A 15,827-nucleotide genomic window follows, 5' to 3' on the forward strand; every position below is an offset into this window, starting at 1 on the left:
CTCTCCTCCAAAAACAGTGCAGTGCAGTGCTGAGCTGACTGTGGTCCAGGAAACTGACTGGCAATGTGAGCTGAATCTGATGGGATTTTCTTATCAAAGACACTGTGCTCCGGGGACCGCAGCACTTACGTTACACGCTACACATATTACAAGCAAGATTATCATCATATCATCATGAAATGGTCTTGTTTGCAAGATTGCTGCAGTATGCAGTTTCTGCAGTTTGTGGATGATATGAGAGGCCGATGGGGAAATTATTTAAAACATCCAAACACAGCAGGAAGTACCTAATAATGCGTTCTGCGATTAACCTTGAAAGCCAGAGCTGGGAATGACATCCCACCACAGGTTGAATGCGTTCCATTTGTCATTGTTTTCATTAGCTCTAGCCAGGTTAGCCATTGTTAGCAATACCAGTTGATAACAACACTTTACGCTGTTCTTTTGTGCATACAAAGAGCGTAACAACATGTCCAAAGATAGGAGTTGGACAGGACTGTGTGTACGACTGATTTAGTGAGACACAAATAAGACAGAAGTGCTTATAACTTTATGTTACTATAGCTTTCACTGCTGTTGATGCACAGGGCAGCCATGTTGGATTTTTAGCTTGGGGTACTTGGTGGTTGTCCGAGTTCCGAGCTCAGAAATCGGAAAAGAGTTCAGGGGGGGCATGTTCTGAGAACAAATGGAACGCACTATTATACTATAGTAATTTACAACAAGTCCTCCAAACCATATGACGATATTGGCTGTTTATTCCTACCCTGTAATACGACCCACAGAAGCGTTTTATAATCCCTAACAGTTGCCAGAGATGCAACCTAATATCTACACCAGAGAACGTAAAGTTAACGGTCGCGGTGTTAAACGTGTTATCGTGAAATGCAGTTTGTTTAAGTTTAGGCATAAAAACCACTGGGTTATGTTTAGGCACAAACATGAATTAGTTATGTTTAGAAAACGATCGTGGTTTGGGTTAAAATCAGGATGCTAATGCACTTCCGGTTCTGCACGTGACACAGAACGTGACAAAGCTCCGTTTGTCCTGTAAAGTTAAAAAGAACTTGCTGATTACTTTTATTTTGAAATGTGTGTTTCTTTGACCCATCCACTACCCCGACCTGCCTCCTTACCCTCCTATACTTTGTCAGCTTACTTTCTGCTTTGCTCTCGTCAGAACTACTACGGCCACTAGAGGCACTGCCACTATAAACACAATAATGAGTCGTGATTCCTGCTTGAAGGAATGACTTATGTGTGGTTTTTAATACTAACCATTACCTGATCTTATCAACCGTGATCTCATTGGTTAATGGTAAGGTGTCATAGTAACTTTGATGTTGTAAATGTAGCACCTTTTGACTTTTGGTATCTCCTCCTACAGGAAGTATTTTGGGGAGAAGGTTGGACTGTACTTTGCCTGGTTAGGAGTCTACACACAGATGCTGATCCCAGCAGCCATAGTTGGAGTCATTGTATTCCTCTACGGCTGCGCCACTGTCGACGATAACATACCAAGGTATACACACACAGACACACACACACACACAGGCTCATGAAACACACACAGGCTCATGAAACCAGTCAGTACATTTACATGCACAGCAGTAACCGGGGTATGATCTTAACCTGGTTAAGTGAATAACCGGGTTATGCCAGTTCTTCCCATATACATGAGTGGGGAAGAATGGGGAGAATGACAGGACGGTACAGTAGGTGGCGCTCTGCCAATGCACAGCGCTTTTTCTTCTGGTTGACCCGGTAAAAAATTTCACAGACCGATCACTAAATTAGTAAAATCTAACAACTTAATGTTTCATTTACACACTCTTGTCACAGCGTAGGAGAGCACAGTGTTCCCGCCAGATGACTGACAACTTGTTCGGCTCATTATGACATTACCTGTAATCAGTGTCGGGTGGAATTACCAAGCTAACTTTGTTAGCTAGCTAACTAACATTAACATTAGCCAGGGGCCGGAGCGGGGGCTGCTCGCTCCCTGCACTTTTTTGCGAAAACACAGCGTTGACAGACCAGGAGATGGATAGTCAGTTTAGCCATCTCCCGATGTCCGCTGCTGCCTCGGCAAGGAGTAAAACCGATGGAGCGCAGGCTCTTTGCTGCCGATGGCCCGCTGATCGGGGTAAAGAGAGAGCTGTGTAGCCCAACTATGCGCTGCGCTACCCCTGGTGTCGCCTACCGCGCTGATTTTCCGCTATGCGCTGCGCTCAAAGTTCAAATGATTTCAACTGTGACCAAGTTGCCGCTGAGCTTTCGAAAGCACAACCAATCAGAGGGAAATAGTTTCCTTGCCACCCTTGATGACGATTACCTGCGCTGCGCTTTGCTCTGTGCGCCCTACCTAGCGGCGCGCAAAGAACAAATCGCTTATCATTTGTAGGCGGCTTAACGCAGTTTTGTTGTATGGTGTCATAGCAACGACACAGCGCGCTGACGGTGTATGTCTGGTTTAAAACCCACTCCAGGGGAGTGGGGAGGGCAGCTGAAGCACGCGCAGATGCTTGAACCGATCATAGCCCGGTTAAGGTGCATACATGGAGGGATACCCCGGTTACTGAAGGAGTTCTCTACTTCCTTTTAACCGGGTTATGAGAACCCCAAATTTTAACCGGGGTAAGGTGTATACATGCAGTTTGAGAAATCGGGGTATTGCCTTAACCCGAATATAATCAGTTTTTTAAACTGCATGTCAAAGCACTGACTGAGCACCTTCTGTTACTGACTGTGCACAGCACCACACATTGAGCCATATCTTCAGAACAAAAGTTGAATAATACACTTCTAGAGACAATATATCATGAGACATTTCTAAGAAGAATGCACATCAAATGTCAGTCAGTTAGACTGACGTTTATTTCATATGTAAAGAAGTACATGGATTTCTTTTTAGGTTGGAAAACGGATATGATGTACTCACTGTCGGCGGTACCGTATGAGCTCATCATTGTTGTCATAATCATTGTTATAAAAATAATTAAAAATAATTGATTTTAAAAACAGTTGGAAAAAAAGCATGATACATATGATTTTTGATTTCTTTCCCAACCTCTATCATATATTGTCGCTGTCCGGCAGAAACCTTGTATCTCCATATTTCAGCATTTTAATGTTTTTTCTGGTAAATCGATGCTATTGGTCACCCTTTGCGTTTGTCTGTGGGTTTCAGAAATATTTAAACAGTGAAAAGGCGTTTTTGAATTTGCCATTTTTCATTCATCGTTTCGCCCTCTTCCACTCCTTTCAATAACTCATCTCTTCCATCCATCCCTGTTTTGTCAGTATGGAGATTTGCGATCCCAGGCACAACATCACCATGTGTCCGCTGTGCGATCGCGCCTGCAGCTACTGGAAGCTGGTGACGGCGTGTGGTACAGCCCGAGCCAGCCACCTGTTTGATAACCCGGCCACTGTCTTCTTCTCCATCTTCATGGCCCTCTGGGGTAGGGATACATTCACGCAAACAGCATCCAAAGAGTCAAATAAAGAAATGTAGACAAGTCGAATGTTACAAATACAGGGTGTGCAGCTACGCATTGGTAGAACAGTTCAACTCAATAGACACTATCATTTAATAGGGATGTAACGATACACTCAACTCTGTAATTAATTAATATGACAGCTGTAGAGAATAACGGGAGGGACGACATGCAGCAAAGGACCACGGGTTGGAATCAAATCCGAGCCGCTGCGTCAAGGACTGAGCCTCTGTACATGGAGCGCACATAATAATTCGATTTTTAAAACAAATCCCACATCAAAAAATTTTTTTAAAATAGAAAGAAAATCTCTTCAAATTAATAAACTTAGAAGGAGTAGTGCCGTCTGAAGTCAAACAAGTGAAATCAAAAGTAGATTACGCCCTATGATGTTCAAAAAATGCATCTCAACCGGTTGTAATCTTTACGCATTTATATTGATTTTTAACTGATTCACGATGCATCGTTACATCCCTATCACTTAATCCAGGGTTTTTCAACAGGGGGTCCTCAGAACCAATGCAGGGGGGCCCCCAAACTATTGTTTTAAATCCCCACTGCTTACTGGCCTGTATGTAAGGTAGTCCCTAAGGTAGCCATCCACAGATACAGTTAATCCTTAGGATTGTATGTTTAACATAAAAAAATGATTTATAAAAGCATGCCAACAATTAGGCTATTTTAATAACTTGGTATTCTATACAAAAAAAGGTATTTATGAAGGTTTTATGCTGCCCTACAAATAATGTTAGGCCCAGATTAATAACAAACTTCCTTTCATACAACATATGTAGTAGAGGGTCCCTGATCCGGCTCTCTTTCAGTTAAGGGGACCCCTGATTTAATCCATTCAGTAGAACACATGGAAACACATTATACAATAGGAATCGGCAAAGGTAACTCTGGAGTAAACACGGAGCCGGCCTTCCTCTGATGTCCTGCCAAACCACTCTGCCATCTGTTAGCAGCAGCAGGGCTGCAGACCAGCGAGGTGTTAGGTGTTTAGATGGAGCTAGTGTCTGACAGAGTCACAGCACGCCAGCCATCTGGGTTCACATACTGTAGTCCTGCATTTGTTGCCTCACTGTCCACTAATCCCAGGAAAAGACCCACACCAACAGTGGATGTTTTTGATCAAGTATTTTGTGTGTTTCAAAGCCTGATATTGAGGATTTTTTTGTTAATAACAACTAAGAATATTTTCAATCATATTGTCAATGTAATTGCAAACACCACAATCATCTAGTGCAGCATTAGGTGGGTTTAAATAGGTGCAAGCTGATGATAACTCGCAACCGGTTTCAATCATATTCAACATCAACGAAACAATCCTTGATATTATAGTCTAAAACAATGATGCAATATGTCAGAACCCTACATAGTTGACAAGTCTCTGTAAAGAGGGTGTACAAGAAAACATACAATTACATTACAATCAATTGCATCAATGAACACAATTAAATTACAATTAAATCAATGTAAAGCTGTTGATTGCACAGACTTTGCATATGTGTAGGGCCTACATAACTTCATTTCCGTCTTATCAAACATTTTAGATACAGGTACCACATGTGCAGAATGATTAACGGTATAAAAGATACATGTATTAAGCGTGTGTTTGAGCCTGTGTTTAGCTTGATGTGTATGCTTGGTTATGTAGCGGTTCTATTCATGGAGCACTGGAAGAGACGACAGATGCGACTCAACTATATCTGGGACCTGACAGGCTTCGGAGAGGAGGAGCAGGTGAGATAACGCTACAAATAACTTTACACCTAGCAGTTGTATTGGTACAAAGGATTAACAACTGCATAAGAAAAGATGTGGTTCTTTGATAAATAAAATGTCTAAGGTACTAAAGTCTAACGGTACGTATCCATTGTCAGCGTCATTTCCCCGCTTTCCTTTCATTTCTATGGGAGCAGCCGCGCAATCGACCGGCTCGGCTCCTCTCAAAAGCTTACGAACAATCTTTTAAACTGACCGATTCAGCAACTGCATAGCCTATTTCTTGCTTAAAATGTTTTCAGAAACATGTTTCGGTAAAACAAGAGATTGTGTTCCAAAACGAGCCGCCGTAAGGTCGGTTTTGAAACCCGGGAGCAGACAGACCCACGTGACGCGTTCGTCCAATCAGCTGCAGCCATCGCGGTTGTAGGAGGGTGGAGACTGTTGGTACTGGTGGTACGCCCACTAGTGTGTAATGCTGGGAAGCGGGGCGATCCCTTCGGTGAAAATAACGCACATATGGACACGTACCAACAGACCGGAGAAACATACATAACTAGAAGTTACTATGACTCCTCAGGTCCTTTTTTTCGGCAAGAAACATCCAATTACAATTAAGCACTGCTCTGATTCTCGCCGTTGACTGGCTTCCTCTCAACAGCAACGGCACTCGAGGCTCACGGGTATTTTTAGCCGTCATTTTCCGAAATTAAGTTGAAATAATTCAAACTGGTGATTGGATTGGATGAGCTGGAGAGTAGAGCCCGACCAATATATCGGCGGGCCGATGTTATCGCCCGATATTTGGCATTTTCCAAACTATCGGTATTGGCATTTCTAATGGCCGATTTCGATGGCCTTTATCGGTCGGCCTCTACTGGAGAGTTTTGTGTTTTCATGTTCCGTAACATTAAGGATATCCTTTAAAGAAAAATTTGAAATGGGAATACAGGATTGGGACAAACACTTCTGGAGCCGGTCTCTCTTTATCTCCAGCATCTCCAAGTCCCATTTTAAAGTTTGCAAACTGTACCATCTATTTGGATAAAATATTTTCAACTCCTAGTAACAGCTCATATAACATGTGAAGAGTGTTTTTCAATGCACTTAGCTTAAAATGCAGAAAGTAATAAGGATGACATTAAGGTCAGGATATGCATGTTAAAGTACCTCCTCTGTCTTTTGTGTGAGCTCTGTAGTGAGTCAGCCCTTAGCAAACATTTTCCCACACAAACATCACAGCCTCAGACATCAGTGTCTTTCTAAAAGCATAATGAAATGAAACAGTGCATTACTAACGTCTCTTATGAAAAGATGTTTTGTTTTTATTATTTTTCTGTATTGCTCTAATAGTAACATGGAAGTGCTTTAATCTTCAGAGACAATGATTGCTGACCGACATCTTTTCCCTTATGTGTTTTGTGTGTGTCTTGTATTTCACAGGAGGAGCATAAGGTTAGGATCCAACTTTCCAGCTTTTGCTTTAACTTACCTATTTTTTTTCTTTTCTTTTTGACTTGCTGTTTAAGATCCATTCTGCGGCAACTAACACTGACCTTTTTCTCCCACAAGGTGTCTTAACAATCTGCCAGTCTTTTCACTTCACATGCTCTTTATCTCTTTGCTCCTGTGTTCCGTTTTGTCTCCAGCTTCTCTCTTTCTCTCTGAGGGGATCATACCTGCAAACTTGTCGCTTTTGTCGCCATTTTGAATGGGAAAATGTCATCCACGTGAATCGTTTGGATCCAAAGAGTTTTTATTTGTTGGGGGTCCGAGACCTGGTGCTAATACGGCACCGATGCCTTAACGTTATCTACCAGACCGAATAGCAACTCGGATTTCGGTGCCTCATTTAGATGCCACTTAAATGCCTTCGCTTCTCTCTGATGCTCCGAAAACGGACGTTAGAGGAAACTAAAACATCGCAGCACGGGACGCTAGTTACGGCAACACTACACTCGACAGCAGGTAACGTTACCCTACCAGATAGTAAACACGGTTAAAATGCCGACAGCTAAACGGTGTATAAGTGTGTCTGTATTTCACTAGAGAGGATTCAGTCTATAGCTGCTGTTGTCTGAAAAACAACACAGATGTTGCATTCACTTGAAATTCACCTCGCCAGCCTTGTGCTGCATTCGAAGTTGTTGTAAAATGCCCTTTTCCTATCCAGTGGTTGTTTTTGTCGTTGAACAGGAATTTACTGGCAAAATAAGTTATTGTTAGGAGTTATTGTTATTACATTTTTAAAAAATCATTTAATTTTGAGCCTACTGTCATTTGCGCTCCTTTTTTATTCTCTAGATCAACTATCATATGTACATATCGTTTTAGCAACGGGAAAATGTTGTGTATTCCCTTCTGTTGTTTTTTCTCGGGGGGGCGGGGATGATGTTTTGCTTTTTGATGATGATGCTTGTCTTATGGACCACCTATACCCCAGCACACACAGTCCCAGAGTAAAGTAATATGCCTTTTAACTAGGAGAAGTGGGCAAAACATGTCCTTTTTAAACATTGTGAAAGGAACAAAAATGGGCTGCCCTGGGGGGTCAATTCATTTTGAGCATGTGCTATGCTAATGGAATAATATAATTTATATAATAGGTATAATTATTTCAGCCCTTGGTGACTGAAGTTTCTAATATTGAGTTGGGCCAATGACAGAAGTGGCTATTAAAGGGGACCATTATCCTCACCCACAAGAAACTCATAAAGGTCCACACACTCACGTTGGACCAATTATACCACCTATTGTATTGGACCCATAAGAGCCCCACATAGTTTAAAAAGTCCCAGTCCATGTTCTCAAAGCTAACTTTAGCGCTTATTGGGCCCAAATGGTCATGTTGGCTGGGAAGACAGCGGTATGTCAAATCCATATACAGTATATATATATATATATATATATATATATATATATATATATATATATATATATATATATATATATATATATATATCAAAAAGAAAGATGTAACACAACAACATTTCACAGAACAAAATGACATTTCACAAAACCCAACAAAAACTGAAAGAACAAAACACAGAACACAACAGCAAAAGTAAGAAACACAACGGCATTTGGTGAGACTCAAAACGGAAAATCTTTTGTGAAATCTCATCATCATGTTTTTGAGTTTTCTCTTTTGCTGTTGTCGTTTGTGAAATGTCGTGTTCGGTGAAAAGTCGTGCTTTGCAAAATGTCGTTGTATTTTGTGAAATATTGTTGTGTTTTGTGAAATATTGTTGTGTTTTTTGAAATGTCTTTGTCTTTTGTCCTTCAGGGCCACCGTACAAATACCGTAAAATAGGTTTCTCCAAAATTCACACAACCTTGAACAGGGCCAAAAGAGATCCGATATGCAGGTTAGCTGGTTCTGATCGCCCCTTCATGTTGAATCAGTCTACACTCTTTTGAATTGTAAAAAAAAGTCCAAGCTGAACTAAAAAGTATTTTTATCCTACCAGAGGTGCAATGAGCACCAATGCAACAGTGAAATTTGAAAGGTGTTGATTGTAGTGATGAAAGCACAGAGAACGATCACCTGGCTCTGCAGTAACTCTCAGCTCTACTTCCAACTCATTATTTGGCTTTTTTGGCCCACAGCTTTACGGACTTGGTTCAGTCTCACCGCTCTCCCTCCCTACAGAGATATTTGTTTCAGGAGTTAGTGGAGACCAAACCAGTGCTAGAAGCCCAGTGAATATTAGACAGATGGCCAAACATGACTCAAAATAATTCCGTGTCTGCTGATGTTGTAAATAGCTGTTTGCTAACACGTGCACCGTGTCAACTTTGTATGGTGATAACATGTCCATGTTGTGTTCACAACTTGTTACAGTGAGGCAAAGTGGCCAAAAATGAATGGATGCAGGTTGAAGTTAAGCAGCAGTAATGATGGACAGAGAGGACTTTTTTAAAACAAATATCACATGAAATAGTACATGTACAGTACAGGCCAAAAGTTTGGACACACCTTCTCATTCAGTGTGTTTCTTTATTTTCATGACTATTTACATTGTAGATTCTCACTGAAGGCATCAAAACTATGAATAAACACAAATGGAATTATGTACTTAACAAAAAAGTGTGAAATAACTGAAAACATGTCTTATATTTTAGATTCTTCAAAGTAGCCACCCTTTGCTTTTTTAGATAACTCTGCAAACCCTTGGTGTTCTCTCAATGAGCTTCATGAGGTAGTTTTCACTTCACAGGTGTGCCTTGTCAGGGTTAATTAGTGGAAGTTTTTCCCTTATTAATAAAAAAGCAAAGGGTGGCTACTTTAAAGAATCTAAAATATAAGACATGTTTTTAGTTATTTCACACTTTTTTGTTAAGTACATAATTCAAGTGTTCATTCATAGTTTTGATGCCTTCAGTGAGAATCTACAATGTAAATAGTCATGAAAATAAAAAGGAAACGCATTGAATGAGAAGGTGTGTCCAAACTTTTGGCCTGTACTGTAATTGTGAATTTTTACTTTAAGTAGTCAAAGTCTTGCTGCTTTTTGTGTTTGTCTTCACTCCTGTCCATCTGTACATTAGCTTGACATGTGGACCTTCAGGCCAAAAGTGACCGTCTAACCCTCAGCTTTGTGTTCTAATAATACAGTTTCCTCTTTATTCGCAGTACTTCTTAATTCCTCTTGGCTAACTGCAGGCTGTGTTACTATGACTGTATATGGGTACACAAACACTCACTTCTGACTGCATATTACATGGAATTAGAGTTTTAATCGTATAGTCCTTACCTTGAAAGGATTACTTGACAACAGTGCAAATTTGACACGCCACATCATGGAGCTTTGTGTATCAGATGGAAAACATGGATTTAGGAACGTTAACACTAATTTACTGGACATTTTCGAATTTGGTATAATGGGCATGGTTTCTTTCTTACCCGGAGACTGATATGTGTGCCCACTACAGGCAGAAGGTAGCTGTTACCAGTGGTGGAATCTAACAAAGTACATTTGCTCAAGTACTGTACTTAAGCACAAATGTTTAGGTACTTGTACCTGAGTCTTTTCTTTTCTTTTCACTTTGTACTTCTACTCTGCTACATTTCAGAGAGAAATATTGTACTTTTTACTCCAGTACATTCATCTGACAGCTTTAGTTATTAGTTACTTTACACATTACGATTTTTGCTCACAAAACACACATAGTTTATAAAATTTGATATTTTATTATAAATTAAACTACCCAACAATATAACGGCCTACAAGTCCAGCTGAAAAGATTAGCCCTTTAAACACACAACTGTTTGGATCCTTTCCACTTTCTAAAATGTGAGCATTTTTCTGCATTGAGTACTTTTGCTTTTAATACTTTAAGTACATTTTCCTGATGATACTTACATACTTTTACTTAAGTAACATTTTCCATTCACGACTTTTACCTGTAACAGAGTTATTTTTTTACAGTGTGGTATTTTTTAGTAGTATTTCATTTTACTTAAGTAAAAAGTCTGAATGGATATCAGTCTGTGTGTGTCCACGACTACAGGCAGAACGTAGCTGTTAGCTTAGCTGTTAGCTTAGCGGTTAGCCTTGATATCTCAAAGCTTGGGCCAACATATCAGCAACAAAACTGAAACTGCACCATAGTTTGAGTAACTTGAGTTAAAAGTTGACTCTGGGTATTGTTGTGCTATTCAAACATCAAACTACTTTTATTTTATATCCTCTGCTTAACCCTGTCATGGTGGGTCGATGCACTTCTCTTTTTATTTTCTTGCACAGAAAGCTGTACTTTATTTTTTTTTTTTTTTAAAACACCATTTTCCAAAACTTCATGCAAAACAGGCTGTTTATTTCATTTATGTCTCCCTTCTGAAATTCCATACTGATCTTTTCTACTGTTTATGGCCGTGTGCACTTACTGCTTACTAACACATCCGGTATGATGAATCAGTAAGTGTAACATCCAAACTGATTACTCTTCCAGGACCACAACCGAGCCGAGTACGAGTTCCGGGTCATGCGAAAGACAATAAGAAAGGAGCCTCAAACCCCAAAGGTAAAACCCATTTCCCGATATATTATTTTTGTGTTTAAAGCATAACTGCACAGTCAGATGAGCCGCCTTAAAAAGCAGTAAACTCCATCTTTCGGTAGTCATCAGGGCATCAAGGCTCTGGGTTGCCCTGCCTGAGAGAATTAGGCTTCTTCATTAGTCTTTTATATATGTATCCAAGATTTTATGAAAACGTGGTAGTATAAAGAATGTTTTATTCTTGATCCTGGAGCAACACCGTCATTCCCGTCATTCATTTTAATAACCACCTCCTGCTACTAAGTGAACTCAGTGACACATTTGTTGTTTGTCACATAATGTGTTAATTAATTAGCTCTCCAAGCATGACTTCATTTGATCTGTTTGGCAATTGATTATTGATTACTTGAATATAAAAGGTAGCTCCTTTTCTGTCAGCAGCTTACAACTTTCAGGTAACATGCAATCAGCACTGACTCATGCAGAAATTCAATCTAACAGCAGCTTCAGTGTTCTGAAGAGAAAGTGCTGACCGAACACTGAAACATGTCTGTATCTAGTCAAAAGCATTGAGGCGCATTCTGTCCTCCAGCATGTTCTTTTTGATTATTATTATAAGCCTTTTGACTTTTGTCTTGTACCAAGGTCAGGTCTTTCTTGACACACACACACACACACACACACACACACACACACACACACACACACACACACACACACACACACACACACAGTCGCCTGAGATTTCTGACCTAATTCTCAGTAGGCTTGAATGTGACATGATAGCTTAGGGCGGAATTAGCTGTGCTCCACTGCAGCCACTGTGTGTGTGTGTGTGGGTGTGGGTGTGGGTGTGGGTATGGGTATGGGTATGGGTGTGGGTGTGGGTGTGTGTGGTGCGTGCGTGCGTGCGTGCGCATCTGCATGCCCACGGCATTAAGAGCTGCTGCTGACAGAAAGACATGACACACAGGTCCAAACAGATACAGATGCAGTTAATGTTTCAGACATGTTGTGTGCTTTATGTCCTTTACACAACTGTGTGTGTGTGTGTGTGTGTGTGTGTGTGTGTGTGTGTGTGTGTGTGTGTGTGTGTGTCTGTGTGTGTGTGTGTGTGTGTGTGTCTTTTAGATAGAGGAAAGTGAGAAGGTGAAGGTGAAGCTGACGTGTACAGACAGACTGCCAGCTTACCTGACTACTATGGTAACGATGGTCTTCATGGTGAGTCTCTCTGCCAGTGCTACTTTAAATGGGACATATCAAGAAAAAGTCACGTTTTCAGTGCTTGTGCACATACATGTGGGTATTTGGAGTGCCTACCAACCCACAAACTGTGAAATAAGACAAACCAGTCCGCTTTTGTGGACTGCCAGAAAACATGGGATTCAACAAGCCATTCAGATGTCAAATACAGGCTCATTAGAATAACACAAAAAAATCCCTTCCGGGTAGACAACTGTTAGAATATATTTTGTGAGAGTGAAGTAAGATGTTTTTTAGAGTTCATGAAGCGGACCTTGTTGTCTCCACTTCTCTGGGTTATGAGAGGCCATCTGGTTTTAAAGTGATAAGACATTATAAAGGGAGTGTGAGATATTGCATGAAAAAAGGTCTTCTTCAACATCTTCTCCTCCATCAACAATGGAGCAGTGTTTTGCAAGCGCGGGATTTGTGACACAGGGTCTGGAAATGACCTCGGCTCTCACGCTCTCCTTAAAGTCCGCAGAAGATTGAGAACACACAGGTATTCAAATCCAACAATAGCAACTTGTGTCTTTTGACCTGAGAATAGGAGAAGCTGAGGTCATGTTTTCATGCAGTGTGTTACATATCGTAACTGGACTGTATCCAAACTGATGACAGCACCACCAGGGATGGGACAGAATTGAATAAATAAGACAGTATTTTAATTTAGCGGCACTAGATGCAGGAGGAATCTTTGTAGGTGAAAGATAGACCTGTATTGAAATATCTGATCCGTATGCATACGCTCTTGTATTCTGCAATATCATTTACTAAAGCTTGTTATAATTTTAACTGAACGAATCTTGAGTTTTATTTCTCTGCTTTCCAGTAAAGGAACACTTTTCAGGGTGTAGTGACTATAGAATTGGAGTCAGATTAAGTCTGGCCTTTTTAGGGCCAGATCGGTCATTGGTCACATTTTAGAATATTATCCTACACTACTAACAGTGGATTTGAATTGCGGAGATGTGTGTATGAAATCAGCAGCCTTGTTTATTTCTGTCGTCATATTACACACGGAGGTCCGACCTGTCTGACCTCTCTGCTGTATTTTCTGTGCACCTTTGCTAGCGTCTTTGATGAACCAAATCTAACATCACAATCTGCATCATCAGCGTAGGCAGAAAAACCGGTTTCATTATTATTTTCGTTGTATGACTGTAACAGCGGTTAACACGTGCGGCGTGTTTCAACAGGTGTCTACTTAACATAAAAAAACTAAAATATATATATATATATATTACATATTACATTTATTTTATTTACATTTATTCTTTTCTTATTTTTTTTATTTGTGCATGTAAAATAAAATAAAAAGAAGAAATATACAATAATATAATGCAAAGATGGGATTAAAAAAAACAAAACCTGAGGGCTTATAAAAGGAAGCCACCTAACACTGAAATCAAAGACAGCTGTACATGCTTGGCACACATTTGCAAATGAATATACATATTTTTAAAATATTTAAAGGAAAGAAAAAATATTTAAAGGAAAGAAGAAAAAAGGGGTACTACAGATAGAAAACAAAATATAATAATATTACACTAACATATTTACACTGCTTTTAGCCTTTATACTGTATGATAACTAAATGTACATAGTGCTATGCTCCATCAACATAAGTTTCTTAAGATTTTAAGATTTTTGTTTTTTTTTAAATCATAAATGAAGAGTTCATTTCCTTTCATTATGTTATATGTATGTTTATGTATGTACCATCCACCAAGAAAATTCCTTATAAGTTTTACTTTTCTGATTCTGATCTTCTTCTTCACCTTAATTGTTTTGTCAATGATTTGTCAGATTGGGTGTTCTCCTCCTCCCCCTCCCCGTCCTCCACCCCCCTTTTAGATCCTGGTGACGTTTGCCATAGTCTTCGGGGTCATCCTGTACCGGATTAGCATTAAAGCAGCCCTGCACATGAGCACCTACTCAGACCAGTCCAACATCAGAGCCACTGTCAAAGGCACGGCCGCCGTCATCAACCTCGTCGTCATCATCATCTTAGATGAAGTCTACGCCGCCATCGCCCGCTGGCTCACCACACTGGGTGAGGCACATGTCACTGTTAATTACCTTAAAGGCATGGTTGATCCTCAATCCAAATATAGATATTTTTAATAACAACCAAAGTGGGAAAAAGGGAAAATATTAAAAGACAAAGCTTATATCTTTTGGGGAGTTTCAGTAGCTAGGGTTGGGAACCGGAGGGTCGCCGGTTCAAGTCCCCGTACGGACCAAAGTAAGGAGTGTGGATTGGTAGCTGGAGAGATGCCAGTTCACCTCCTGGGCACTGCCATAGTGCTCTTGAGCAAGGCACCGTTTTATGGGAAAACACAAATCATTATTCCAATTATTTTAAACAGGTATGCCTTTGACACGTCTGGAAGGCATCTTAAGTAAAGAAAACGCTTGACTTTGCGCATAAAATTCATACATGCTATCTCCATACACTATTCTGGATAAATGTTACTTTTAAAGGAAGAAATAATAAGCGTGCTTTGACACCTACAACAAAATGCCACGTACTTGCCTTTATAAATACATGGCAGTGAAATTGTTATAGAAATTCTAAATGAAAACACATAAATGGCTCATGAAGGGAATTACAACCAAACATCTAGAAAAGTTAAAGCCCATCAACGCCACACACACTGTCAGTATGACAGTTTCAATGGCCTTTTATAATAGTGGTGCCAGTGGATAAGTGTGTGTGTGTGTGTGTGTGCGTGGTGCGTGCTGTGTGTATCTGCGTTTGACAGTTTCAATAGCCTTTTATAATAGTGGTGCCACTGGATGTGTGTGTGTGTGTGTGTGTGTGTGACATGACACACAGGTCCAAACAGATGCAGAATGTTTCAGACATGTTGTGTACTTTATGTCTTTTACACAACTGTGTGTGTGTGTGTGTGTGTGTGTGTGTGTGTGTGTGTGTGTGTGTGTGTGTGTGTGTGTGTGTGTGTGTGTGTGTGTGTGTGTGTCACGTCTCTCTTTCAGAGGTTCCAAAGACGGACAAGAGCTTCGAAGACCGCCTCATCTTCAAAACCTTTGTCTTGAAGTTTGCCAATGCATTCACACCCATCGTCTACTTGGCCTTTTTCAGGGGCAGGTAAAAGAAAAACTTCTTACTTACTTTTTGTACATTTAGGTAAAATCCTTTTAAATCACTCTACTGTTGGTCATTAGTTTAAAAAAATACTTGCATCTGTTGCGGCTCTCACCTGCCATCTGATAAACACTTCGATCTAAAACACTGAATGTTTGGTTTGGCAGACTCGTTGGCCGGCCCGGAAACTACTTGTATGTTATTGGATCGTACCGAATGGAAGAGGTAATTCACACTCAACA

At 40.3% G+C, this 15,827-nt stretch overlaps 1 protein-coding gene across 4 annotated transcripts in view; it reads left to right on the forward strand.

Annotated features, from left to right (window-relative positions):
- The window catches only part of ano1a (anoctamin 1, calcium activated chloride channel a), an 89,827-nt gene that overhangs the window by 56,900 nt on the left and 17,100 nt on the right, over positions 1-15,827 (forward strand). For 3 of the 4 annotated variants that reach the window (XM_028582692.1, XM_028582677.1, XM_028582701.1), the window contains exons 11-19: positions 1,388-1,522; positions 3,304-3,464; positions 5,161-5,246; positions 6,672-6,683; positions 11,184-11,255; positions 12,363-12,452; positions 14,331-14,529; positions 15,477-15,588; positions 15,753-15,810. In XM_028582692.1, coding sequence (XP_028438493.1) covers positions 1,388-1,522; positions 3,304-3,464; positions 5,161-5,246; positions 6,672-6,683; positions 11,184-11,255; positions 12,363-12,452; positions 14,331-14,529; positions 15,477-15,588; positions 15,753-15,810 — 925 coding nt within the window. The remainder of the gene's footprint in view (positions 1-1,387; positions 1,523-3,303; positions 3,465-5,160; positions 5,247-6,671; positions 6,684-11,183; positions 11,256-12,362; positions 12,453-14,330; positions 14,530-15,476; positions 15,589-15,752; positions 15,811-15,827) is intronic. The other variant, XM_028582684.1, reaches the window with a different exon arrangement.

The sequence above is a fragment of the Perca flavescens genome, chromosome 1, assembly GCF_004354835.1.
Source record: "Perca flavescens isolate YP-PL-M2 chromosome 1, PFLA_1.0, whole genome shotgun sequence".
Taxonomy (NCBI): Eukaryota; Metazoa; Chordata; class Actinopteri; order Perciformes; family Percidae; genus Perca; species Perca flavescens.